At 40.7% G+C, this 26,354-nt stretch overlaps 2 protein-coding genes across 2 annotated transcripts; one reads left to right on the top strand and one right to left on the bottom strand.

The window, feature by feature from the left end:
* The first annotated feature begins 2,490 nt into the window (after nucleotides 1-2,490).
* LOC101163472 (putative beta-lactamase-like 1) lies at nucleotides 2,491-13,715 on the top strand. Its single transcript, XM_020701637.3, has 7 exons — nucleotides 2,491-2,637; nucleotides 2,746-2,882; nucleotides 3,977-4,077; nucleotides 6,046-6,203; nucleotides 8,219-8,439; nucleotides 10,531-10,636; nucleotides 11,879-13,715. The coding sequence occupies exons 2-7, from the start codon at nucleotides 2,777-2,779 to the stop codon at nucleotides 12,852-12,854; spliced, it is 1,668 nt and encodes a 555-aa protein (XP_020557296.1). The 5' UTR covers nucleotides 2,491-2,637; nucleotides 2,746-2,776; the 3' UTR covers nucleotides 12,855-13,715.
* Nucleotides 13,716-15,583: 1,868 nt separating this feature from the next.
* trappc6b (trafficking protein particle complex subunit 6B) lies at nucleotides 15,584-26,171 on the bottom strand. The gene is made up of 6 exons (XM_004086354.5): nucleotides 25,976-26,171; nucleotides 23,218-23,285; nucleotides 20,173-20,290; nucleotides 19,483-19,566; nucleotides 18,267-18,360; nucleotides 15,584-16,410 (listed from the first exon to the last, which is right to left on the bottom strand). The coding sequence occupies exons 1-6, from the start codon at nucleotides 26,054-26,056 to the stop codon at nucleotides 16,379-16,381; spliced, it is 477 nt and encodes a 158-aa protein (XP_004086402.1). The 5' UTR covers nucleotides 26,057-26,171; the 3' UTR covers nucleotides 15,584-16,378.
* Nucleotides 26,172-26,354: the final 183 nt, after the last annotated feature.

Raw genomic sequence — 26,354 nt, 5'->3', positions numbered from 1 at the left:
GAGGATTCATGCTTGCATTTGGAAGATTTTGCTGTGAACAGACAACATGCAGTCAAAGGAGCTCTCCATGCAGGTGAAAGGAGCCATCATTAAGCAGAGCAAACAGAAAAACCATGCCAGAAATTGCTACAGTATTAGGAGTGGCAAAATCAACAGTGTGGTCCATCCTGAGAAAGAAAGAAAGCACTGATGAACTCAGCAACGCAAAAAGACCTGGACGTCCACGGAAGACAACAATGGTGGATGATGACAGAATCATTTCCATGGTGAAGAGGAACCCGTTCACAACAGCCAACCAAGTGAACAACACTCTCCAGGAGGGAGGCGGATCAATATCCAAGTCTACCATCAAAAGAAGACTGCATGAAAGTAGATCCAGAGGCTACACTGCAAGATGCAAGCCACTCATAAGCCTCAAGAATAGGAAGGCTAGATTGGACTTTGCTAAAAAGCATTTAAAAAAGTTCTGGAAAAACATTCTTTGGACAGATGAAACCAAAATCAACCTCTACCAGAATGATGGCAAGAGAAAAGTCTGGAGAAGGCGTGGAGAAGCTCTTGATCCAAAGCACACTACATCATCAGTAAAACACGGTGGAGGCAGTGTGATGGTCTGGGCGTGCATGGCTGCTAAGAAGTGGAATATTCTTGAATGGCCAAGTCAGTCACCTGATCTGAACCCAATTGAGCAGCATTTCACTTGTTGAAGACTAAACTTCAGACAGAAAGGCCCACAAACAAACAGCAACTGAAAGCCGCTGCAGTAAAGGCCTGGCAGAGCATTCAGAAGGAGAAAATCCAGCATCTGGTGATGTCCATGAGTTCAAGACTTCAGGCTGTCATTGCCAACAAAAGGTTTTCAACCAAATATTAGTAATGGCCATTTTGTTTTCAGTTATTTGTCCAATTACTTACAAGCCCATGAAATAAAGGGATTGTGTTTAAAAAATGCTTTAGTTTTTCACATTTTTATGCAATCTTTTTGTTCAACCCATGGAATAAAAGCTGAAAGTCTGTACTTCAATGGAATCTGGGTTGTTTTATTTAAAATTCACTGTACAGAAACTAAATTAGTAAGAATGTGTCTCTGTCCAAATATTTATGGTCCTTACTGTATATATATATATATATATATATATATATATATAGATAGATAGATAGATAGATAGATAGATAGATAGATAGATAGATAGATAGATAGATACATACATGAATAAAAAATGATTTTAAAAAAAGAGGTTTATACAAATATACACCCTGGTTATCCAAAGATACATAACCTAGTTTTGTAATAGTAAATCCTGTCTAACACAAAAGGCCTTTAGTGTCATGGTTTGGGTTTCTTTGTATTGGTTTTTGCTTTCCGTCTTGTTTCAATCATGTTTGAGTTCTGTTTCCTGTTTTATTTTGGAAGATTTCCTATTTTGTCACGCTTTTGAGTTTTACTTCCCTGGTCCCAATCCGATCATGTTCACCTGTGTCTCGTCAGTCCTGTTTGTATTTAAGTCTTGTCTCTGCCTTCCTCTTGAGCTGGTCCATGATGTTACGGAAGGATGTTGAGGAAGTACCCAGGCGCAGAGAGGATGAGGAGGCAGAAGGTTGCAGGGGAATGGGAGCTTTAATACTCAAAAACTAAACAAAATTACAAACCAAAACCACTGCTGTAGACAGGCCAACTCGAAACACTAGGGATGGGCCGTTTGACACAGACGCTTCGGCGTGTGTTTCACCTTCATGAAGCAGAGTGGTTCGGCACAACGTTTCGGGGCGTGTGTCAACTAGTGCAGATCACGTGGTTGATGACGCGCCAAATGCTTTGTTTGGTCGAACCACGGTTCAGATGTCACTTGTGTTTGAACAGTGGGGTGTTATTCTCTGTAAATACAAATGAATCCCGAACGTTTCCCGACAAGTTTTGTTGTTTCCCCTGTATTGGAATCAGCGTCAGTTCATTGCACTTTACCTGGTAAAAAACGTACTGTGGCTCAGGATCGTTTCAACTCGCTTTCTCCTAATAAGACAATTCACTATGAACATTATTCACAAGGAGAAGACTTCTATTCCTATCCCTACGAAACACTAGAAACAGGTGTTAACACGAACCAGGGTGGGACAGCATAATTACAAACTATGGACCAGCACAGGAGGAACGGAAAGACAAGACTTAAATACATACAGGACTGAGGAGGCACAGGTGGAAACAATGAGGGAAGATGGGAACCAAAAGTAAAACTCGAATTAACAACAACAACACAACAGGAAAACCTACAAAATAAAACAGAAATGACATATTAACACATTTTGAAATACAAGTTTTATACTAAATATCAAAGATAAAATATATCGAACAGGTAGAAATGCTAAAGACTTGCTGAGAATCAAAAGTCAGGAAGTCTCCTCTGGATTATGATGTCACACTTTAGTGGCTAGAGATTAACCGATTATCTGGGGCCAGGGAGTCCAGTCAGGATTAAATGCTCATAGGTGGGAAGATGTTGTCCACACGTTGTTCGGGCCAAGAAGAGCCGAGTTAAGGTGGTCTGTAACCTATTGAAGTAATAAAAACTGGATTGTTGCCATTGGAGGATGAACATCACAAAGTCAGCTGCTGACACCAGATGGGGTTTGCCTAAGCAGGTAAGGAAAATCTCTCTTGCTTTGTGACCCAGTTTGTAAAGTGTTTAACAAGCCAACCAAGACAAGACCCAATCAAAAGCAGAACATTTTACATCAATTTTTTTTCAGAACTTGCTTTGATGGTCACAACAGCATAACAATGACAAAGAAAGGGACCACGTTGGCCATGAGCGCCATCCTTCTGCTGTCTATTGTCATGACCTGCTGTTTCCTATGGCAATACAGCATACCAAAGTTTAAGCCAGGTAAGCTTTCTGCAGCTGACACGGACTTATACAGATCCCTTTTCTCACATTTTAGAATGAGTCTATCTCAGCATGCTGGGTTCAACTGCTCATTTTATAAGATCTGCAGTTAGAGGAGAAAAGTTAAAGTGAGATTAGCTAAAACGCTGAAGCAAACTAAGATATGGACATCTAAAAAGAGAGAAGCACATATTATGACCATTTCTTTGTGTCCTAAACCATAATCTCCCCACCCCATCCCTGCAGACACCCTGTATTTTGCTGGAAAGACAGTTGGAATTAAGGCTTTACTGAGGACTAGAATGAGACATAAAGGCACCATATGACAGCTTGACCCGTACATCATAGATGTGTGTGACTTGCATAAGTTGTATGAATACTTCATGATACGTGTACCACATGCATGACACTTGTTCGATTTTCAACAAGCTCCACCAATATGTGTCTTGAACCGGCCGCTCCTCTCTATGACCGTCTCTATGACCGTCCAGGGGCCTGGACAACCCAAAAACCGCAGCACCTGTTTGGTTCAACACCCATACAGTGCATGTGACTTTACCTACACATGTAACATGGGGTGTTATGTACTGCTGAGTCACAGACCCCCTCTCAGAATCAAACACGGCATGAGTCATTCAATGAGGAAAAAGACATTTACCAGTCTGAAAGCTTTTACACACAGAAACTCTTTCTAGGGACAGAGGTTCATGTGCTCTTTATGAGACATTTTGACGCCAAACTACTGTAGTCATATTCAAAAGAATTTACACTTTCATTGCTTTGTCAACAGAAGATTGCAACATTTAGTTAAGTTAAATAAAGGCTTTGTCCAAAAAGCAGTGACAAACAACCACAAAGAGGAAACTAAACATTATGACTGCACAGTGCTGACTGTTTAAAATAAGTGTACGACTCCTGATTGTCATGAACTGTTCAAAGCACCACTCAAGAAACACATGACTCTCTTCAGTGCAGAAAGCTTTCTTCATATAGCCAGTGGAATGGAGCTCAATGATCCACACAGCCTCCAGAATTTCATTGACGTTTTTACAAATGTGACACATGAAGACTCCTGTTTTTATTTTCTATGACAGCTGTTATGAAAGAAGCCGTAGTGGAAGAGGTCTGCCCGCGGTTTCCTGAGCCTGTCCTACTCAAACACCCGATCCCGTCTTTGAAGATGGCTTTGGAAAAGGTCAGTCTTGTTGCCCATATATTTATATAAAAATCAATTTAAAAGCTTATTTTTAGTTCTACCCTGTTTTTTTGTTTTGTTTTTACTAATAATGATCCATCCAGGATTTTCTATTTAATTGGGTTAATTGTGATCGTGAAAGCAACCTTAGTAAAGACTTCTGGCATCTCTTCCTTGTCTCTTATTCCAAGTCTTCAAAGAACATAAAGAGAACTCTTCAAACCAGCGCAAAGAAATAAACTCTCCAGCATGTCCTTGTCTGCCCCATGTCCTCCATTTGTTGGGCATGCTCATAACATCTCTCTAGTATGGTGTCCAGTTGTCATTCTTTCAACACTGACAAGATGACTCAACTATCTCATCCAGATGAGGACATATATGTGGCTTCCTCCTAAATGGAGCCAAGCTCTTCCTCTGTTTGGCTGTGCTGAGAAATTCTGTTCATAAAAAGTATGAACAAAAGGACAATGGTCAAAACTAGTTGTGTCGAATTCTCGCTAGAAAAGAATCTTACAGCAGTGGTGTCATCTGCAGCTCTTTCTCAACTTTTGCCTAGGCCCTAGACACATGCCTGATCCAGTCGGCTAAGGGAAGTTGCTCAGTGCTCTGTCAATCGTGTTGGCTGTTATAGACCTCCAAATGATAACGCCTCGCTCATGGCTGTAACAGGAGCTATAGACAGACTTACATTTTTTTAACTTTTCATTTTATCATGACCTGGATGGCTGAGAATCTACACCAACATTTTCTAAAAAATCTAGTATATTTTATCACTTTACTGTGATAAAACATTGTCTGCCCAATCTACTTTTTTATCAAAAAAGCTTTTGCTGCATCTAGAGCAGGGATGTCAAGCTTCAGGCCTCAAGGGGAAATCCTACCTTAACGGATGCTGATTACCTGGATCAGGTGTGTTCAGCCAATGAGGAGCTTCAATGGCAGATTGGCTGGAAAACGTGTGGTACTGGCCTTTGAGGGCTGGATTCTGACACCCCTCATCTAGAGCAGTAATTGTGTCTGAATTCCTTCAATATTCACTGAAAAGGTGCACTATAGTGCATTCCCCATTTTGTAGTGCTGTCTGAATCTACAATCCTAGAAATGTCCCAGAAGTCTATGCCCCAAACCAGTGTGAATTGATGTTCACTATTGGCGAATATAAACCACAATGCAGAGCGTTTGAACAATTTTTGCGAAAAAATGTTTTTTTAAATGTATTTTATTAATAAACCATGAACGTTTCCATCATCTAAACACAGTGGATTTATAAATAGTTGTCATAAATGCTCATATCATAGATAGTGGAGAGACTGTACATCAATAGACTAAAGAGTTTCACTTTTTAAACATTTTTGGTTGCTGGTGTGTTGCAGAATTTTTGTCAAGGAAAAAGTGTTGCTTGGCTCAAAAAAGGTTGAAAACCACTGACCTAGAGGAACTGAAATATCATTTGTGTGTTGATTTGAAACTGAGTATTTGAAAAAAAAAGTATTATTAAGGCGTATTAACAAGTAATATAGAATATTATTCAAAGAGTTAACAGTAATATCTGGATGTAAAGATGGGGGGGGGGTAAAAACCAAACCCCTGCTCTGTTTGTGCATAGAGCAGTAAAAGGCCACGTACTCTCAGATTCACAGAACCCAGTGACCCAATCAAATGAATGCCTTCTACAAACCCATTTAAGTATATATCAGACTGCCTGGAGTCCAGGTTGAAAACTATTTTGTCTGAAAGGAGCCTACTAAAATTACTATCTGTAAACTTCAAGGAGGTGAAGAAACTCTATAAAAGACTAGGATCCCAAATTGTCTCCACAAGTACAACATCAAGAGGAACTGCAGAAGATGCCTGTAAAAACTTTGGTAAAACGTTTTGCTCAGTTTTGTTCCTTTTTCACATGAGTGAACACAGGAGAGTAACTTATTGTCACATGACAGATGTCCTTAATGATGCTTCTGTGAACAGATAGATGCACTCCTGAGGTCCAGCATCGACAGCACAGCATTGCCAGCTATATCAGCCATTGTGGTTTTAAACAACTCTGTTTTGTGGAATGGACATTTTGGGAAGAAGAACTTGAGCGACCCGTCCTCGCTTCCACCCGACGAGCACACAGTCTACAGGTGATTCAACCAGGTGCTGCTAGCAAAATCAAGGCTTACGTGTACTTTCAAATGCAACCCCCTAAGGATGAAAGCCAATATTACTTTTATTAGATATAAATAACAAAGGGTTTTATCCCCTTGACACCTGAATTTATTTACAGCTATGAAAAAAAATGTTTTTTCTTGCAAGGGCCTGACTTAAGATTAAAAATGGAGCTAAAATGATTTGATGTGTATTTGCATCATAGGGTTAATGCAACATTACAAAATGAATGTCTTAGTCAAACACATGAGGATCCCAATTGACCGAATTTAAATTCTAATATGAAGACACGTAGACATGACTGTAACAGACCAGAAAAAAGCATGTGCAGGTAACTTCAACCTTAGGACAGAATGCACCCAGTCAGGTGAATCCTTAACAATGCCCCTGGAACAAGGAAGTAGTACAAGAAGGGTCATGGTTATTGTCTTGGAACAGAAATCATAAAAAATGTGGCAAATTAATGTCAATATGTAGTCTATCATAGTAGTAAGTTCAAATGTTGTCATCTGGACTTGGTTTATAAAGTTGAAGACGTTTCACCTCTTATCCAAAAGGCTTTGTCAATGTGAAATAGCTGGTCGAGGAGCTGGTTTGTATGTGCTCATGGGGGAGGAGTCAGACCTGAAACTGGATAGTATTGTCTACTTAGACTACATGGTTTCAGGTCGTTAGGAGGCCACAAACCACTCGTTCGATGATAGTGAAGTCAGAATTTTAGCCAGAGAGAAAGGATGGTTTGAGCAAGGAGTGAAAAAAGCCACCTTTGTCAAGAAAGAGAAACCTTCTCTTAATAAGAATTTGGTCTCAGGTTTATTCTTCCATCCATCTACAGCAGTGATTTGAAAGCCAAACAAACCTAACCAGTTCCACCTGGGTCCTTAACAGCTCAAAGAGATGACCAAGTTGGGGAGGGTAGCTATTGTCGCCCCAACCCTAGTTGAGGCAAAGGACTCATAACGACCTGAAAACCATGAATTCTAGGTAGACAATGCTATCCAGTTTCAGGTCTGACTCCTCCCCCATGAGCACATATAAACCAGTTCTTTTACCAGCTAATTCAGAATTGACAAAGCCTCTTGGATAAGAGGTGAAACGTCTTCAACTTTAAAAACCAAGACCAGATAATAACCTTTAAACCTACTACTATGATGGAATCTACCTGGATGAATGAGAGTCTTCATTGATAAATACAGTTCAGACCAAAGGTTTGGACACACCTTCTCATTCAATGAGTTTTCTCAGTGTCTTTATTTTCATGATTATGAAAATTGTAGATTCACACTGAAGGCATCAAAACTGTGAATTAACACATATGGAATTATATACATAACAAAAAAGTGTGAAACAACTGAAAATATGTCATATTGTAGGTTCTTCATAGTAGCCACCTTTTGCTTTGATAACTGCTTTGCACACTCTTGGCATTCTCTGGATGAGCTTCTAAAGGTAGTCACCTGAAATGGTCTTCCAACAGTCTTGAGGGAGTTCCCAGAATGCTAAGCACTTGTTGGCCCTACCAAAACTACCGAAACTCACATCTTTATACTTTTTCAATAAAAAGGAAAGAACATAAGAACTTTGAGAACAAGGATTACAGTGAAGATCTGGTCTAGAGTTGGTATGAAACACTGCTGGTGATGTTGGTGCAATAAATTGCAAATTGCAAAAAAGAAAACCTTTTGGGGGAAAATGGGGAATAAAACTAGAATTTCTTAACCTGTTAGTTACACTTCAGAGAGCATCAGAAACGGGCTCAGAGACAGAAACAGAGACAGAAACAAGAATGGGGGGGTTTCAAGCTCTGCAACAGGGCAAACACCAGAAGATGGGCAAGATGCCTGATGTGCAAGATGCATGATAGGTAATCAACTGGCCGATAAAATCCAAAGCAGCATTAGAGTTCTTTTAAATTTCAGTTTGGTGGCAATAAACCAGGAGGCATTTATTTGTCCAGAACAGATGATGTCACTTTACTCTGCATTTTCAGGATTGCAAGTCTCTCCAAGATCTTCCCGACACTGATGCTATATAAACTGTGGCAGGATGGTCTGGTGGACTCTTTAGATGATCCCCTGGAGAAATATGCAGCTAACTTCACAATAAAAAACCCATTGGGGAACAGCCAGAGACCAGCTTCCTCTTCAGCCAGGCCCCTCAGCAGCCGCTTGCCTGCAGTCACCCTGCGCAGAATGGCCAGTCAGCTGTCTGGTAATCTAGTAACCTTCTCACTAACAGTTTCAGGGTTCCACAGCAGAGAAACTCTTGACAAACACAAGTCAAAATTATACAACTGACTGTGAGATAGTTTATGGAATGAATTTAATCATTCACTGCATAACCAAATATCTGACTAAACACCACTGATTCACAAACACGTAAAGGAAAGATAACTTTGGCATCAGTTTGATTTGATTGATACTTTTTAGTCAGATAACTGTTTTATTATCCATACATTCAAGAAGTAACAGCGGGACTAACAAACAATGGTATATGTAACAAGCCTCTTCTCAGTAATCATGACACAGAGAGGCCTCTGGATGAGAAGCTTTGAAAGCAACAGAAGCTCAAGTCAGGTGATAAAATGCCTAAATGCATGTGAGGAGTACAGAAAATACGTATTTGATCCCTTGCTAATTTGATAGGTTTGAACACTTAAACATGAATTGACAATCTATCACCCTAATGGGGGTTTCAGGGGGGGAGATACATAGAAAGAGACAGAAAATGTAAGAAATCAAACTTAAAAAATATATTTAAACATATTTGAAGTTCATTGAGGGAAATCTTTTATTTGAACGCTCTTGGTAGAAAGACTCAGTACTTTGTGGCAAGACCTTTATTTAGCAGCGCAGATGTCAGAGGTTTCTTGTAGTTCATGATAAGGTTTCTGGACATTTCAGGAGACACTTTGGTCCACTCTTCTTTAGAAATGACTTTTAAATCATTCATGGCTGATGTTTGGTTAACTCTCCTTAGGTTTTCTGTAGGATGGAGGTCAAGAAACTGGCTGGGCCACTCCATGACCTTGATCTGCTTCTTCTTCAGCCATCCTAGGTAGTCTTGGTTGTATATTTTGGCTCATTATCCTGTTGGAAGACCCATCCCCATCCATTTTAAGCCTCCTGTCTTAAGAAGGAAGGAGGCTCTCACTCAGGATTTGAGTGTACATGGCTCCGCTCATCCTCCTATTCACATGGTGGAGTAACCCTGTGTACTCTCCCCCCCACCCCACAGCATAAAGCTTCCACCTCCGTGCTTGACAGTGGGGATGGTATTTTTGAGGTCATAGGCTGCATTTGTCTTCTTCCAAACATGATGGGTTGTGGGATGACAAAGAGCTCAGTGTTGGTCTGATCTGGTCATCACCTTCTCCCAGTTCCTCTCTAAATCATGAAGGTGTTCACTGACAAACTTCAGGTGGGCCTGCACATGTATCTTCTTAAGCAGGGGGACAATGTGAGCACTGCAGGATGTTAAACTATTGTGGTGTAAAGTCCTACCCATAGTTTTGGTGACTGTGATTCCAGCAGCTTTGAGATCTACTCCTGCCATGTTGTTTTAGGCTGAGTACACACTGTTCTCATAAGAATGTAAACCCCACCAGGTCAGATCTGGTTTGGAGCCCCAGACCTAAAGGTGCATTGACGGCCATGTTGTCATTCTTGTATTTTGGCACCATTGCACCAACAGTTGTCAGGTGATTGGTTCAAGTCTTCAATTCAGATGACAGGTTGATTATGAGAGTCCAGCTGCTCTGTGTGAATCTCTTAATGGTTACTAGGGGATCAAATACTTTTTCCCTCAAAGAAATGCAAACAAATTTATATCAATTCTTTCAATTCGATTTCTTGATTTTCTTAATGAATTTCTCTCTCACTGTTTATGAACCATATGTTCATATGAATGTTGACTGAAGGATGACAGACTGTCAATGTCTTTTAAGTGGGCAAACCTACAAAATCAGTAAGGGATGAAATACTTACTTCCTACAGTGTGTGCCAATCAGTTCTTGTGTCATGTATGTTTATGGTTTGAGTAGCCGTGTCTCGTTCTCTCACTTGTGACCAATATATGAGCCAAGTTATGACATTTCTGTCATATTTGTCAACACAATACTTATCGATGCTGTAACCTAAGCAGCATGTTTCTATGACAATGGATTTTTGAACACTAACAGACTTAAGGACTTAAGATAACCAAAACACAAGCAACTATGCTTTCTAACAGTAATGTTGAGAACCATGAACTTAACAGTCCGAATCTGAACTGTCATGGTAAAACTTCAATTTGTTTTTACAGGTTTACCCAGAAGATTACGTTCAACTGATCTTCTTTGGAATGGAGATACAAAAGCAGCTCTGAATTTGTTACGGGATGATGTCCTTGTGGTCGATCCAGGCACCAAGTGAGCCTTGTACATCTCATCTGAATATCAAGAATCCATCCTTAATTTGCAGTTCAGATCTCTGTTGGTCTTGCACATTTGCAGCATGGCACAAAGAAAATATAATTCTGAGACGAATCCAAGTGCAAAACTTTTACTTTGAAAATGTAAATAATCTAGAACTGGAAAAACTAGTATACTGACAAAGACAAGGATTGACACAATAGGCTGACAGTAGAAAACTGCTGGATTTTAAGACACTTTGGAGATGATATTCTGACAGATTGATTGACAGCAAGACTCCGGTTCAGGCCTTAGTCACAATTGCCCTGACGGGTGGATACAGGCTGTCTGCAGGCAAAAAACGGAAAAACCTGTACGGGGCATGCAGGTGACCGAGGGATATATTAAAGTCGTAGACAACTCAGTGATTCCACAGAGTGAAAACGTTCATGTACATATTTCCAAAGGGCATGCTGGGAGCAACAGGTCATAGTGAACACTCACACAAGACATTAGGGTAAGGGTAAGGCAGGGGAGACGCATGCGTTTTGTGTCGACATCCTACGGGCACTTATGTACCACCTGCACACCCCATACTGTACACAGTCAATAAGAAGCCAGTTTACCCGCCTTACCACTAAGTGAAATCAGGTTTTAGGGCACAGGACAACACCATCATCAATACATCCTAATTGAGTGATACACTAACTGTACGCGCAACAATGGTACGTTCAATGACCCTCCACGGACTCAGACAAGCCAAAAACTCACAGCACCTGTTTGAATCAAGCTCCGTACCGGTTCATGTGACTACAGCCTGAGTAACTAACAAAATCCAACTGAACAGACAAAAAGAGGTTAGGTTTGGAACACAGAAGATTTTAAACTGGACAAATTCAATACTGAGGTTTTACAAAGAAAAAAAAGAACTAGAATCAAGGCAAGAAACTAGATTAGCAGCAGGAACGTGGGGGTGACAGACTTGAATAAAATCATACATGCAACAGTTTTGGACCATCAAAAACTTTTCTTTGCAGAAACATTAGGTAGTTCTAGCCCTTAAAGAATCCGACCAATAGTAAAAAAAAAAATGAACAGTAATTTTTAAACAAAATAAATACTTGCATATTTCAATAACTATCAAACATTAAGGTCCAAGCATTCAGAGTTTATAATCTTCCACATCATTCCCAACCACCTGAGCCCTTTTGAGGTTGTAAAGTTGAACATGCAGTAAAGTAGTTCTTTTTCTCTCCTTAGATGCCACTACAGCAACGTTGCCTTTTCCTTACTCGCGGACATCCTGGCCCAAGCCGTGGCTGGCTCAGACTACGAGAGATGGGTTTCCGACAACATTTTAAAGCCTCTCAGAATGTACGACACCGGCTTTAATGTGACCTCTGACATTCAGAAGCAGATGGCTGTGGGTGTTTATAGTAACGGCCAGCCAGCTCCCCTTTACAACCTTGGATGGTACCGGCCAGCAGGTCAGATGTTTTCCACAGCGGCTGACATGGCCAAGTTAATGATGGCTCTTCTGGGTGCAAATACTAAAAGCTTCCTCGCCCAGGACACTCTGAACATAATGCTGAATCCAGTTTTCAAGTGCCAGAGTAGTTATTTTGCCAAATCCACCGGCACACCGTGGGAGATCAACGAGCAGCTGGGCTATGATGTGGTGAGGAAGGATGGCGACATGGATGGATTTGCTGCCACCCTCTCTTTGGTTCCACGACTCAAGCTGGGACTGGTGGTCCTAATGGCTGGAGTAAGGCCAGCAGACGAGGTCATAGTACCTCTTGCAAATGGGCATCTCATTCCTGCGTTGGAGAGGGCTTTCAGGGAGGCTCAACAAACATTCAGATCTCCACCCGACCCAGCCCCTTATACAGGCTTTTATACTTACAGGAACATGACTTTCTTTGAGATCCAGACAGATTCAGCTGGGGTTCTGCTCATGAAACAGCTTAAACCATTGAAAGAAAAAATTGGATTTCGCTCCTACAAAACTACCAAGCTTGATTACCTTCAACACAGGGTGTTCAGGGTAGTGCTAGAGAGCCCATACCCCTGCAACATGAAGACCAACAATGCCTCAGCTTCCATGGAGGCTCAAGACAGACAGCTTCTTAACTTCTACCGTTTCAACAAGCAAGGTGTGTCTCCAGGATTTGACTCTCCTGGTCTTAACACTTACAGGGTGACCAGAATAGCTGGGAGACCATACTTCACTTAATGTAATGAGTTTTAGCTTTAAATTAAGACCAAAAAAAGTGAGAAGACCTACAAAGGTACAGGAGGACATCTGTTGGGAAAAAATGCTGAGGTTGGAGCAGAAAGGAGGCCTTATGGAAGAGCAGAGGAGAACTGTGGATGTAGTGAAGGTGGTGAATGAAGAGGTTGCAGACGAAGGCAGATGATGGGTTGTGGCGCCCCCTAAAGGGAACAGACAAAGAGCCAAGGAGACAAATCTGCAAAGGGTTTTGCTGTTTGTCAGCAGACATCTTGAAGCCTGTGCAGTTTTCAGCCATCAAGGTCTTTGCATTTACGTTGAGTGATTTAGCTGGCTCATCTTCCAAAGGGACTAACAGTCTGGTGGCAGTTGTGGGATGCTGGGATTTGAACCAGCGACTTCCAGGTGGGCAGACAGCTGTGTAATGCGGAATTAAATGTCAAAGTCAACTCAACTTTCTTAGTTGATTTGCCACGTCTTTCTAAATGTCTGTAGTTGTACATGATAAAGTTACAATATTGATGGGCTAAAAACACATATTTGGAATTCTCCTTTATTAGTTAGCAAAATGTTTATTTAAGGTTTAAAAAGTCCTCGGGCTAAATTGTATTATCAAAGTGAGATGAGTGGCTGAAAGCTGATCTACTTTACTTGTTTTTGTCTCTGGCTTTAACTAAGGACCAGCAACAGACATACGGAGTGTTGACATGTTCTATCAAAGAAAAAGACGAGCTGAGGCGGGGCCAGTTCACAGCTCCATGATAACAGAAGACCAAGAGGAAACGACATCAGTATTGAGTTAGCGTCTTCACCTGGGACTCAATAAATAATGGATTAGATTTATGCTTTTTTCAGACACTCAAAGTGCTTACAATGTGTCCATTATTATATTCACTTCTCATTCATACTTGGTGATAACAGAGGCATGCTGTCAATTCGCACCAGTGGAGCCACACTGAGGTGTCTTACCCAAGGACGCAACGACAGTTGCCTGGGGGAGCGGGGATAAAAATGAACCCTTTGATCATTGAACGACCAGCTCAACCCAAAAAAACCCCAAGAAGGTACAAGAGGCAGAAAATGGGATTCATGACCAAAAGAATTGTTAATTTTTGTTTCAATTCCGACAACCTTTCAGCTATCCTTTTCAGAGTAGGCTCTGTGGATTCAAATGTGACTGACATGAACAAAATCAAACTCCACAAACATTACAACTTTCTTCAGGCAGGATCTTCTGATGGTAATGAGACATTTCTATTAAATTAAAAGAAAAAGAATCTCTTTATGTCTGGGATCCTTTAATAAACTACCACTCTATCACTTTGAAACCTTTTCTTTGTTTTATATAGGCATCTAATGAGTGTTGATTTTATGTCCACAAACAAGTGTTTCCAATCTACGCCCAGCAAACAGTGCAGGACATGGGAGCCCTTTTACAAATATGACTGACAAACGTTCAGGCTGTCCCACACAGCCTTATTAAAGCTGTCAAAACCATGAGGTCGCATCTGTTTTGTCCTGTAATAAAAGAACTTATTTTTGCCAGTCAGTTATTTGTCCTCTGTTTGGTTTCCTCAGCACTAAACTGATTAACCCTTTTGCTATCCTAGGCACTTTGACATTGGGAGTTGGGTCATCTAGACCCCACAAGACTGTGTCCATGGATTACATGAAATCTTTCCACCTTTATCCACATTTGTCATGGTAGGGAGAACACGACAAAGGTTCATGACAAAGGTGGATAAAGGTGGAAAGATTTCATGTAATCCATGGACACCAGTGAAGATCATAAATCATTGAAGAAAAAAGGTTCAGAGCACTGTCTAGTGGGTCTAGATGACCCAACTCCCAATGTTAAAGTGCCTAGGATAGCAAAAGGGTTACAGACTAACGGGAACAGAGCCTTTGCAGCAGTGGCTCCATCGCTCTGGAACTCCCTTCCTCTCAGCCTCAGAACCGTAGACTCAGTGTTTTCTTTAAAAAAAAAAAACAGCTAAAAACCAAATCTTTTTTAAATTGCTTTTTCATAATTCTTTATTAAATTCTGTGTTTTACTGTGAAGCACTTTCTTTTTTATCTTGAAAGGTGCTATGTAAAAAAAATTATATTAATATTATCAAAATTCACATTAATAATTACTTTCAAATGCATCCAACATTACTGTCAACCACCAAGGCAGAAAGTCTAAGGTCACTTGAGCAGCCTTGAGGCTAAAAAAAGAAAAATGACTTTCTTCAGAGGAACTTTGTGAGCCTTGATTGGAAAAGACCACAAACCTTTTAATCAGCCCCCAAAGAAGATGCTGCGACAAATGTTAAAATTCCAGGAGCGTTTGCAGTTACAAAACACTCATCACTGAGACCAGTCCATGTGAAATCCACAGCAGCAGCTTCTACGTTTCTTGTTTGGCATTTGGAAAATGTGTGATCTTAACCTAACTCTAATGAAGTAAACTACAACAAAACCTGTTCCACCTCTGTCCAATAAGAATGGACTTCATAGTGGAAGAAGACAAATAGAAACAGATGACACACAGAGCTGGTAAGGCCACTTCTGAAAGAACGTTTGACAATCCTTTGGAGATCTCAGGGTCATTTTTTGCAAGTGTTTATGTTGTGTTGAAGTAATATCGACTCAAAAACAGCCCACTTCTTTGGTTCTACCTGTGATCCCTGAAGGCTTCGAGGTCCAGACTCATGTAAAGAATGACAGAACAACACTAACGAAAGCAGTTTCTTTAAAAAGGTTTTTATTCCTCATTTACCAACGTCAATAATATAGTCACACAAAAGCAACACTGAGCATGTGGACGACATGGTCCATATTGTGTCACGCTTTTTTGCTTTATGAGGAATGTGTGGATCCCATTTGCAGGTTCAAAGAGAAATTTCTACAAAAAGAAAACTCAATCTGCAATGAAACCTCATCAACCCAAAGATTGAACTGAAGGATAGAGATAATAAGCAGTATTCTGTCTGGCTGATACACACTGCTGCAGGTCAGCGAGGCCTGACAGCCTGACAAGCAACACCCAAAAAAGAAATAAACGTTGACAGTGGGACACACTGAGACACACATTAGCTCATTTAGGTTGTTTTTTCCAAACCAACGGAAAAAATGAACTTTTATCTACATAATTACAATGCCAGCTTCTTTACTGACAATAACTTCCTCCAATTTTTAATCAACATTCAAGAGTCCCCCAAGGCATTCAGGACTTTTGAGCTTCATTGCAGCTTTTAATTTGCTTCTCCATCTCATCCCTTGTTTATAAATCATTACATCTTACTATTTTCTGAATCACATGAGAATCTTTAAGTGCTTAAAAACTGGTTCCAGTGACATCCCCTCTGACTAGGAACCACCAGAGGGCAGCAAAGCAAAAATATGAAAGACCTTTTTTAATCACCGCCATCTATTAATTCTTATTGGCAGAAGTTATTTGTCCACTTTTGAAAGTAGTCTATAAACCAACTGGATGCAGATGTTCTCCTGATGATGGTCATCTTGGTCAATCATGACAACTTCTACAGTTTTTGGATCATGACTTGGAATTTACCTGCGAAAGACAGAAGAGAATGTTTGTGACAACACCGTCATTTATTTTAGAGTCTGAATGAAGCATGTGCATTACATGGACAACAGGACACTGAGGCCCACATTGGCGGTTACGGGATGGCAGCACACCTGCCTGGAGCAGTGACTGTAAAACACTTTGAGCCTAAAGGCAAGGTAGAAAAGCACAAGGTACTGTATGCACCATTTCCTATTCCATGGTGGCCATCCACCCACTACTCCCTCCATCTGGACCATGCATGGTTGCACGGCGCTCATCAGTGAACAAGACTGTTTGAAAATGTCTGTCTGTCACTGCAGCTGTTCCTGCATGTGAGTGTTGTTTATGGGGGGGCCTGAATACAAGGTTTACATAGAACTGCAAGCCTCTGGAGGATCCTACACCTTGATGTTGGTGGGACTCCAGAGACACCAGCAGCTTCAAATGTGTTGCTCTGTGCTGCTTTGTAATGGTAGTTTAGCAGCTGCTCTCTTAATCCAACGTGTTTGTCTGTCAGAAACCTTCCTTATTCTGCCTTCATCTGCACCAACCTGTGTGTGCTCTGAATCAACCACAAATACCTTCATAGTACGATGATCATGTTTAGGTTTTCCTGAAATATCTAAAGGTTTTCATACAGAGAGATCCTTTTTATCCCCATAATGCTTGAAAATGGTTGGTCTGCTTAATAATGTTGAACGTCCTTCTTTAGTATTTTTTCTTTTAAATGAGCTCGCAGGGTAAACTAATTATCACAGGTGTCTGGGATTGATGTCAGTTAGGGATGGGAATAGAAGCCTCATGAAGCTTTCCAAGGGGTTCATGTAATTGTGCCGGAAAAATGAACCAACCATTCAGGGCTTTGAAACCACACAGAACAGCGGCATCTGGTGGCGGACTGGGCGTATATCATCTGCTAACACATATGCAAAGCTCCTTGTAACACTTCACTGTGGAAATGATGAAAAAACGTAAACAAAACAATGTTGTTAATGATGATTAAAAAACAACGTAAAACAACCAACGAGTTATGTTTTCTATTAGAAGTGCTTGACACAGCAAAACACACATACATGAAGAAAATAAAGGCCAAGCAACTAAAATAAAAAATAACTAAAACACTGGTCTTGACCCTGGACCTCTGAGTGCAGACGCCGTGACTTTTCCACTGAGCTGTCTCTAATGTGACAGTGGCATCTCGCCATCATAAATTCATAAAAGTATTTTCCTTATAAATAACGTTCATAGTGAATTGTCTTATTAGGAGAAAGCGAGTTGAAACGATCCTGAGCTACAGTTCGTTTTTTACCAGGAGTCATGGTAAAGTGCAGTGAACTGACACTGATTCCAATTCAGGGGAAACAACAGAACTGGTCAGGAAACGTTCAGGATTCATTTGTATTTACAGAGAATAACACCCCACTGTTCAAACACAACTAGTGACATCTGAACCGTGGTTTGACTGATGCATTTGGCGCTTTGTACGTCATCAACCACGTGATCTGCGCTCGTTGACACACGCCCCAAAACATTGTGCAGAAAACCACTCTGCTTCATGAAGGTGAACTGAGCGCCGGAGCGTCCGTGTCAAACGGGCCGTCCCTACTGTCAGTGATCCCAACAGCCCAGAGACACAATATCATCCATGAGTTTAAGTGAAAAACAAAGAATTTGATCTTTTTGACACTTAAATACGATGCATACTAATTGAGAACACACTGCAGTTTTTGTGTAATTGAAGCTTTTTGTGTGGCTGTCCTGCCTCGGCTTCAGAAAAAGAGATTCATAATCTCAGTAAAAATGTCAAACCCAGATCAAATCTCAAATAAATAATTCAGATTCCACATTAAGAGTCTTACATGCTGGCATGACGGACACTTCCGCTGTCACGATGCTCTTCACCCCCATGTTGGACAGAGCTCCTCTGACCAGGCCGCAGGTGAAGGCCAGATACTGCGCAGACAAACATCTTCATCACCGACACATTTCAGCTTTTAAAAGCACCACATACATCCAGGTCATCTTTGTGAAGTAGGACTTCATTCCTGAGGCTGTCAATGAAGATATTCAGTACCAATAAAAAGGTTTAATAGTTGTTAAAAGGGTGGCATCTGCTGTTCCCAGTGATACATTTTATAGGCCTTTTGCCACCTCAGTGTCCATAGAATGTTTTCCACCAGTATAAAAAAAAAAAAAAAAAAAAGACTATGGATTTATGTTCAGAACTGAGAACTACAAACTTCCAGTTAGGTTCTATGAAATAAAAATAAAAAAATGAGTCTCAAAGGCTGGAAATTTTTTATATGCGAGCCTTTGAGAATTTAATATAAAAATTCACATTAAATATTCAGCATCAAGGATTGCAAAACTAAGTCATGTGTCTAATGTGGATAAATCAATGCCATGGTTTGGTAAATCTTTAGACTCCTTATATGGCTTGGAAGCTTTTGAAAAAAAAAAGAAAAGAATCTGATCATCCACTTCATCCAAACCATTTTTTTTATAAAAACATTCCTCATTGTTTAAGCAAAACATGAGAACATCCTATTTTATTTCATTTTACAAAGCATTTAGATTAAATCAGATTTGAACTTATCTCTTTACTATTTCACGCACTCGTTAATTTGTTGACGGTCCCAAAGAGTCACTGCTGGGGATCTGGGCTGAATGTCTGTCCAACATCCAACCTAAAACTAACTTCACTGCAGCGTGACCGCAGGCTCGTTTGAAGATGGTGGAAGAGGAAATGACTACTGATAAACATGACTGCGTTTACGCAAACATTTCCTCGCTATGTGCGAGTAAATGCCCGCCATTTACTAACCCTCTATCTTCACGATAGACTCATTTTTCTATCGAGAAAAAGTTCTATCGCGATATCGATAGATATCGTTTTATCGCCCAGCCCGAATTATAGATTTATGGAACTGAATGCATTTCGTTCAGACGAGGAAAAATACAGAGTAAGCATGACACACGTGTGTGTGTGTGGGTGTGTGTGTTATAGCCATTACTCTACTGGACCAATTGTTGGAACAGAAACAAAATAAGTGAATAGAGAAAGTGGTCACGCACCTTTGGAGCATGTTCCAGATACTGTTTTCCAGCTGACATGTGGCACAATAACAGGAACTTGTTGTCCTGGAGAACATATATGCCCTGACACACAACACAACAGTGTTAACTCTTAAACAAAGTCACATTTTTGAATGTACCTGTCATCAATTTTAGATAAATGCTAACAATTATATTTCCACGCGTCTATATTGACCTAATTGGACATGAATTGAGTCAGATGGATGCATTTGTGGATAAATATAAAGGCTTAATGTATCAATTTATGAATCTGAAAGATTGTTAAGTTATAAGATGCAATGACAAATGATAAAATCCATATTTTCTAAGCACAGAAACTGCAAAATTCATGAACAATTCAAGTTGAGCAGAAACGTCAAACCTCTCTGTCCTAACAAAGGAAGATGCAGTGGAAATATAAACCAAATACTGAAGTAGATGTTGGCCAAATCTTGTTTAATCTGGAGACAGCATCAACAACAGCGAGCTGGATTGTTATTGACTGATATGCGCTCCATGCTGGACTGATCACTTCTGGCAGAAATCATTGAATTTGAATAAACAAAAAGTTTAATGGGTGATTGAGTGGGACAAACACGTGGCCCTCTAATCAGGAGCTTGTTTTTTAAGAAAACAGCCTCCTGATAATAAGTTCAGGGTGTTTGGGACGGAGGTGGAGCCCGGCAATACCTGGTGGTTCGTTCGCAGGTTGTCTATTTGCTTCTTGAAGACACAGGTCCAGAAATCTTTGCAGATGAACTTCATGACGTCCAGCTCATCTTTGAAGCGCGCCGTGTCTTTAGTTAACCTGGACATCAGACAAAGACAACATTTTCATCTAAGGTGCTATGAAAGTAGATTGTTTTAGTGACACTGAGCATTTTATTGTGATATTTGTTGTATTTCTAGTGTTATTGTTGTTGTTGTTTTCTCATCATCAGCTATGGTAACAAAGCAGTTTCCCCGTTGTGCGATCAATTAAAGTTCTTTCCCTCCATCTATTTTCATGTGTTCCTTCTTTATGATGGGACCTTTACATCCAACACTTCAGCAGCATCCATAGAAAAGAGGAAACACAGAAGAATCTTTAAATACTCTTAAAATCATGGAAGTATTAAAAGCAGAGACAGTAAAAATAACAATAAAAATATATGGTTTTAAAAAACATTGTAAATCAAAACATAAACTTAAATAAAAATTCATTCCAGATAGATGGCACTGCTACATGCATCCACATAAAGACGACTGTGGTTTGACTCAAGCGGTTGAATTTTCCAGTTCATCTTTTGTTAACTTTAACCTGACCTGATAGAAAAACTCAGGGGAAAAGGGTGAGCGACAGAATCCTGTTGAACCTGAAAGAGAACAGTTCGGTTTCAGACCCCTGGAACCACCGTTCTACAGTCCCTTTTCTGATTACTAGCCGGGGTGGTCGGTAAATTCCAAAGTCCACTAGCCAAATTAGATTTCTACCAGCCAAACATTTCTCTGAAAAAGTCATTTTGCCACTAAGTGGCTAGTAAAATTGTTTTTCTTTCCACTAAAATGAAGTCTTACCCACATTTGGCGGGTGTTACCTTAGAGCCCTGCCTGTAATTATAAATGGATGGAGATTGTAGCCATCTACTATATAATATAATATAATATATATATATATATATATATATATATATATATACAGCTTTGATGTACAGCTTTGATGATGTTGATAAGGCTGTTCCTAATAGGAGTAAGAAGGAACAGTTTACTAGATTTGGAGTTAAGAAGAAGTTTATGAAGACACTTTTTTTGTCCCCAGTAAATGGTCTTAGGTGTGATGTGAGATGAGCTGCATCCTCCAGGAACTTTTGCTGCTAGTTTGGTCTTTTACTCAGGACTTGTAGAGCTCATACGGGACCGATTAGCTGCTCTGCGGATACCCTGTGAAAAGCGCCGCTCCGCTCTCGCCCCGCTGGCTCTCCCCTCTCTTTCACCCCTCACGAAGGAGATGGGGGGCAGGAGCGCTTCGTGCCCCCCCACGCTCACTCGGTCCACTGGCACCCGAGTGAGCAGAGGAGCTGGATTAATAACTAATGGGAGGAGGATGCTTTGTTACATGTGCGTTTTTGCTATGTGTGGGAGAATTCAGACTGCGAGCCGTCCCGCCGCTCTGGGTTAGCGGCTGCAGGACTCAGGAGAGCCGCCAGCCCACGCAGCGAGTTTGGGGAAGCAGAAATAAATGTCGCTCAGTCCTTAGAAACTGTTCAAACAATCACGTGGATTTGTGTTTCCAGTTGTGTCCCGACAATATTAAGACTGATGTTATTCCCAGACATTTACGTGCAGCCAAGATGCAGATTGCTGCGTTTCTCACATGGTCCTGGATTTTGTGTCCATCAGGCTAATGTTGTTAGCCTGTGTTTATAGCCTGTCCTAACCCTTCTTCCAGCACTGATCACACAGATTAAATAAAACGATGAGTGAACAGGTGCTTCATACTATTCATGACATTAATAAAGCACGTTTGGAAGATCGCCTCGTATATTACCGAGCTGCTGCATAAAATAAATGTCTGTGGCTGCTGTTTGTTTAGAACGGGACCTGGTTCCTCATCTGGGAGTTTTTACACTACTGCACATGCCCAAATGATTCATTCCGACCGAAAGTGTGAGCCATGGGAACGTTTGTTCTAATCGGAAAAAGGTTTTCTGATCCCATGTGCACGGGTGAATTTTAACCCGACCATTGATCCGATCAAGATATTCTGCCCATGTAACCGCGGCTTTAACTACATTCCCAACACTGGTACTTGCGTTATAAGATTATTTTCATTCATCCAGAATGTTTCCATTGTGGAAAAAGTTTTAAAAAGATTGTACATTTCTAGCAACTCGCTGCTTTATAATGCTTTATGATTTTACCACCCCCTCCCCCAACATCTCTCTCTCTCTCTCTCTTTTCTTCCCTCCTTTTCTTTTTCGTCTTGACAAAAAGTCAATATAAATAAAGTTTAGCCTAAATTGCAAAAGGGGTTTATTCTTATATACACCGTGTGTGTCCGAAGATCCAGAACCGCCTTATGTGTGGACTTTTATGGTGAAGATCCTTCACCTCTAAATTCTGAAACCAACCAATGAGAGTCATCCTTTACATAGAGTCCAATGAACTCTCGGGTCTATGAGCCCTAAAACACCTCAGGTCTTTGTTTGGGTCAGTTGGTTGTCATTATAATCCACACTTACTCCTCCCTCCAAGCAGCCAATAGAAGCAGTTTTCTTACCTTTTTTTCATTGAAAAAGCCTCTTGGATAAGAAATGAAACCTCTTCAACTCAAAAACTGTGCTTTTTAAAATATCTTCAGAATGTTCTGTTGTTTTGCTTATAAACTCCTTTATAGTGAATTCCGTCCCACAGGTATATTTTAAGGAATACGCAATGACATCACTGAAGGCCCTGAGATCTTCAAAGTGCTTTGAAAAGAAGAGGAGGTTCTGTCCCGTACCTCTGCTCTGTCTTTTATGAACATGTTCCCATTTAAACATTATAGTCTGTTGTGAATAAAAGCCTTGGCTTTGGGCTTTCAGGTTTTAAAGTCAAATAAATGGAATTCAAGTAGCATCTACTGGATCTGCATAAACTATAACTACACAAAGCCTTCTTTTTGACGGTAAATCCTCGTTATTTTACATCTCTTCAGCTTACAGGTCAAACCAGGACATGAAACAAAAACAAACAAACCAGAGTGGAACCTCTTACCTCTCTATCAGCCCTTGGCCGACTCTGAAGCCCATATTTTCCAGTTTGGTGACACTTCGTCCATTTTCCTGAATGCAGAAGAAGAAGCGACAGACACTGAGAACACGCCGTTAAACACAGACGACAGGCTTTTATCTCTCTATCTAACCCTAACCCTAACCACGTTAGCTTTTTCAACAAAACTGCCGTGGTCGACTGAGGGTCTGTTGGTTTGCAACCGCAGCAGCTGAAAACAGACCAAAGGTTTGTAGACACGTGGAAATGCCTCCTCTCAGGGTCTTTGTGACAGACACATGGACTCAGAAAACACAGGACTACATCGTCAACCCAGGAACCTTTGCACAGGCTTCATGGGAGCTGCCTTCATGATTCATTTCTAAGAATGATTGGTTGTTTTATTAATTGTTCAAGGACCTTCAATGAGTGACATGGTTTTTAACAGCTCTCCTTGGTCCTGTTACATAGATCAGTGTTTTTCAACCAGTGTGCCGTGGGAAACTTCCCTCATCAACTGATCTAAAAACATTTTCCATCTCCAGGATATCAACTCTGAGTTCATCCAAACACGCCCTGATAAAACACTGAGTAGTTAGGAATATGAAAGATCATAAAATACTATTTTCTTTGTGTTTATTTGATTCTATTAAAGACATTTTGACAAGAGTAACGGTACCGCGATTTAGCTGCAGCTATAACTGTTTTAGGAAAAGTCCCGCCCCTTTAACTGTCTCCACCAATCATTCTTGGAGGCTAAATCACATGTCATCAGTCTGACCAATCAGAAGTGGTTAAAGTCTTCACTTCCTTGTTCCGATTCTGCTCATAAAGTCTCTCAGTTCTAACAAAAATACCAGCCAAAGCTCGTCTTTAGCTGGTGTAGCTTTCCACAGAATCCGGTGTCAGACCGTGGAACAAGTGAACAAAACAATGAAGATCAGAGAAGAGAGTCAACTATATCTCCCATGATGCATTTTGTTAAAGTGACAGCATCTCTGTGCTACAATGAGTCTTCCCCATTAAACGTCTTGAAACCTCAACGAACACACATGAAACAGTTTTCCAATGTTCTTGATGAAATCAGAAATCAACAGTTTAGTTCTCCTTCAAGGTTTGTGTTTCTTAACAGCCAAACATCCCAGAGTTTGGTCCAAGTCATCTTTACAACTGAAACACTTTTCTAATAACGTCTGGATTATTTTATATGTTAAACTTAAGAAGAAGTAATAACAACATTTAAGAAACAGGATTAAGATGAAGTGGCCAACAGACACAATTAAACTAGATTTAAACAATTTAATCATCTAAAAGAAATAAAACATTTTTGTTAAAGTGTTCAAAGACTTGATCTTTGATTAAGACAAAAGAAAAACCAATAAAACTTCAACATGTTCACTTTTTGTGTAGCTTCCGAAAACAGAAATATAGTGTTAGTTTTTTTGTGTAAATTTATCAAACATATTGTGATATATTGTTAAAAAAATTACAGTCGTCTTTGCACAAACATTGAAAAAAATATGAAAAAAATAAATCACTAGTAAGAATATATTTAGTTTTTTTGTGAGGTTACATAAAATTGCATGTTAATAAACTGAAGGGATAACCTAATACTACGGAAATGCATGCGAGATTTCAGAGGGACTGTACATCAATACAGACTGTAGAGTTTCTCCTTTTTGAATTTTTGGATGCTGGTGTGCCGCCGGACTTATGTCAAGGACAAAGTGTGCCTTGACTCAAAAAAGGTTGAAAATACTGAAGTAGAGGAACAGTTAAGAATCAGACAAGAGTTCTGGTCGGAGTAAAGGTGGGGTCTATCCTTAGGGATTCTGTCTGATTGTCGGTTGGGATCCCTGACTGTATAAGAGAACTGGACCAAGTGAGCGTGGCATCACCCAAAGAAAATGAAATGAAATCAAGTCAATTCGCTCGCCAGTTTTGTCTTGATACGCAGCGCCGGCATGTCAGAACCAGGCGTCCTCGGTAAGCAGTGAAAGTGGGCTACACAAAATCTGTCAAATGTTTTGCATGTTCGACACGGGATCATCTACTTTTACTGAGGCATCTGATTGGTCAGTTCATAACTTGAACTGCAGAAAAAAATATTCTGAAAAAATGAGGGTTATCAAGAACACGTTAAAAAAGATATCAGAGCCAGAATGGTTCTTCAGACCAATAGAATGACTGAGTAACAGCTGTTAATTCTCTACAGGAGCCTTTAGGATTTTGGCTTCTTGGAGCCAGCAGGTACTTCCTGTTTGGAACATGAGGGGGAGGGATCACTCAGTCCACCTCTGTTATACAGTCAATGATGTCTGTCTGTTTGGCTGGAGGAATGGGTGAAAGACTTCTGATGCAGAAATGCTAAAGTAGCTGCCTAAAGCCCCTAAAAAAATCTAAATTCTGACTTTTAAATTAAAATTGTGCAAAGACAGCCGAAGCTCTTTCCCTGACCAACAATGGACAGTGTTTCTGACTCACAGCAAAGCTGCTGCTGCTGATCACCTGACCTACACAAACACACCCAACTTCAGGACGGGTTCTACAGAACTTCACATGATGATTCCTGCTCTACGGTTCCTTCTGGTTTCTTGTCTGACCTAACAGGCGGAAACGCCGGAAAACTGCTGATCAAAACACCCCAACGTGAAAGCACAGCGAAGCCGTTCACTAAAATGACGAATGGCTGTCTGACGTCTTTTCTCGGTGTTTCTGCTCTCCGGCCGTGTGACCCGGAAGCAGCTGAGCGCGACAGCCTTACCGAGTCTGCGCCGTCGGCGGTCTTGCAGATGTAGTGGATGAGCTCGCTGTGTAACAGCTGGAACGGGGCTTCGTGTGCCATCTTTCGGGATTCTTGCGGGTCGGCTGCTGGCGGACTCTGCAGCTTCTTCCAGGAACCGACTGGAGCCCGAGCAGCACGTCTGCGTTATTCCTGTCACGTCACTGCCGCCTGCTGGCGTGGAGTGGAACAGCTAGAGCTAGAGCCGGTCCAGTTCTACTCATTGACTGCTTAACAGCGCTGGACTGAGTGATTCCTCCCCTTTCACGTTTCAAACAGAGGGTGGCTCCAAGAAGCCAAAATAAACAGCTGTTACTCAGTCATTCTATTGGTTAGAGGAAACATTCTGGATCTGATACCC

This window comes from Oryzias latipes, chromosome 7 (assembly GCF_053564925.1).
Source record: "Oryzias latipes strain Hd-rR chromosome 7, Olatipes_Hd-rR_3.1".
Lineage (NCBI taxonomy): Eukaryota > Metazoa > Chordata > Actinopteri > Beloniformes > Adrianichthyidae > Oryzias > Oryzias latipes.
This window is presented reverse-complemented; position numbering and strand designations above follow the sequence as displayed.

What these genes read in the sequence shown, in the direction of transcription:
- LOC101163472 (XM_020701637.3), top strand. Translation starts at nt 2,777, where the DNA reads ATGACAAAGAAAGGGACCACGTTGGCCATGAGCGCCATCCTTCTGCTG. An exon ending in GACGAGCACACAGTCTACAG is followed by an intron (nt 6,204 to 8,218) that starts GTGATTCAACCA and finishes CTGCATTTTCAG; the next exon opens with GATTGCAAGTCTCTCCAAGA. An exon ending in GTGGTCGATCCAGGCACCAA is followed by an intron (nt 10,637 to 11,878) that starts GTGAGCCTTGTA and finishes TTCTCTCCTTAG; the next exon opens with ATGCCACTACAGCAACGTTG.
- trappc6b (XM_004086354.5), bottom strand. Translation starts at nt 26,056, where the DNA reads ATGGCACACGAAGCCCCGTTCCAGCTGTTACACAGCGAGCTCATCCAC. An exon ending in CCGCCGACGGCGCAGACTCG is followed by an intron (nt 23,286 to 25,975) that starts GTAAGGCTGTCG and finishes TTCTGCATTCAG; the next exon opens with GAAAATGGACGAAGTGTCAC. An exon ending in ATCTGGAACATGCTCCAAAG is followed by an intron (nt 18,361 to 19,482) that starts GTGCGTGACCAC and finishes TTGTCTGCGCAG; the next exon opens with TATCTGGCCTTCACCTGCGG.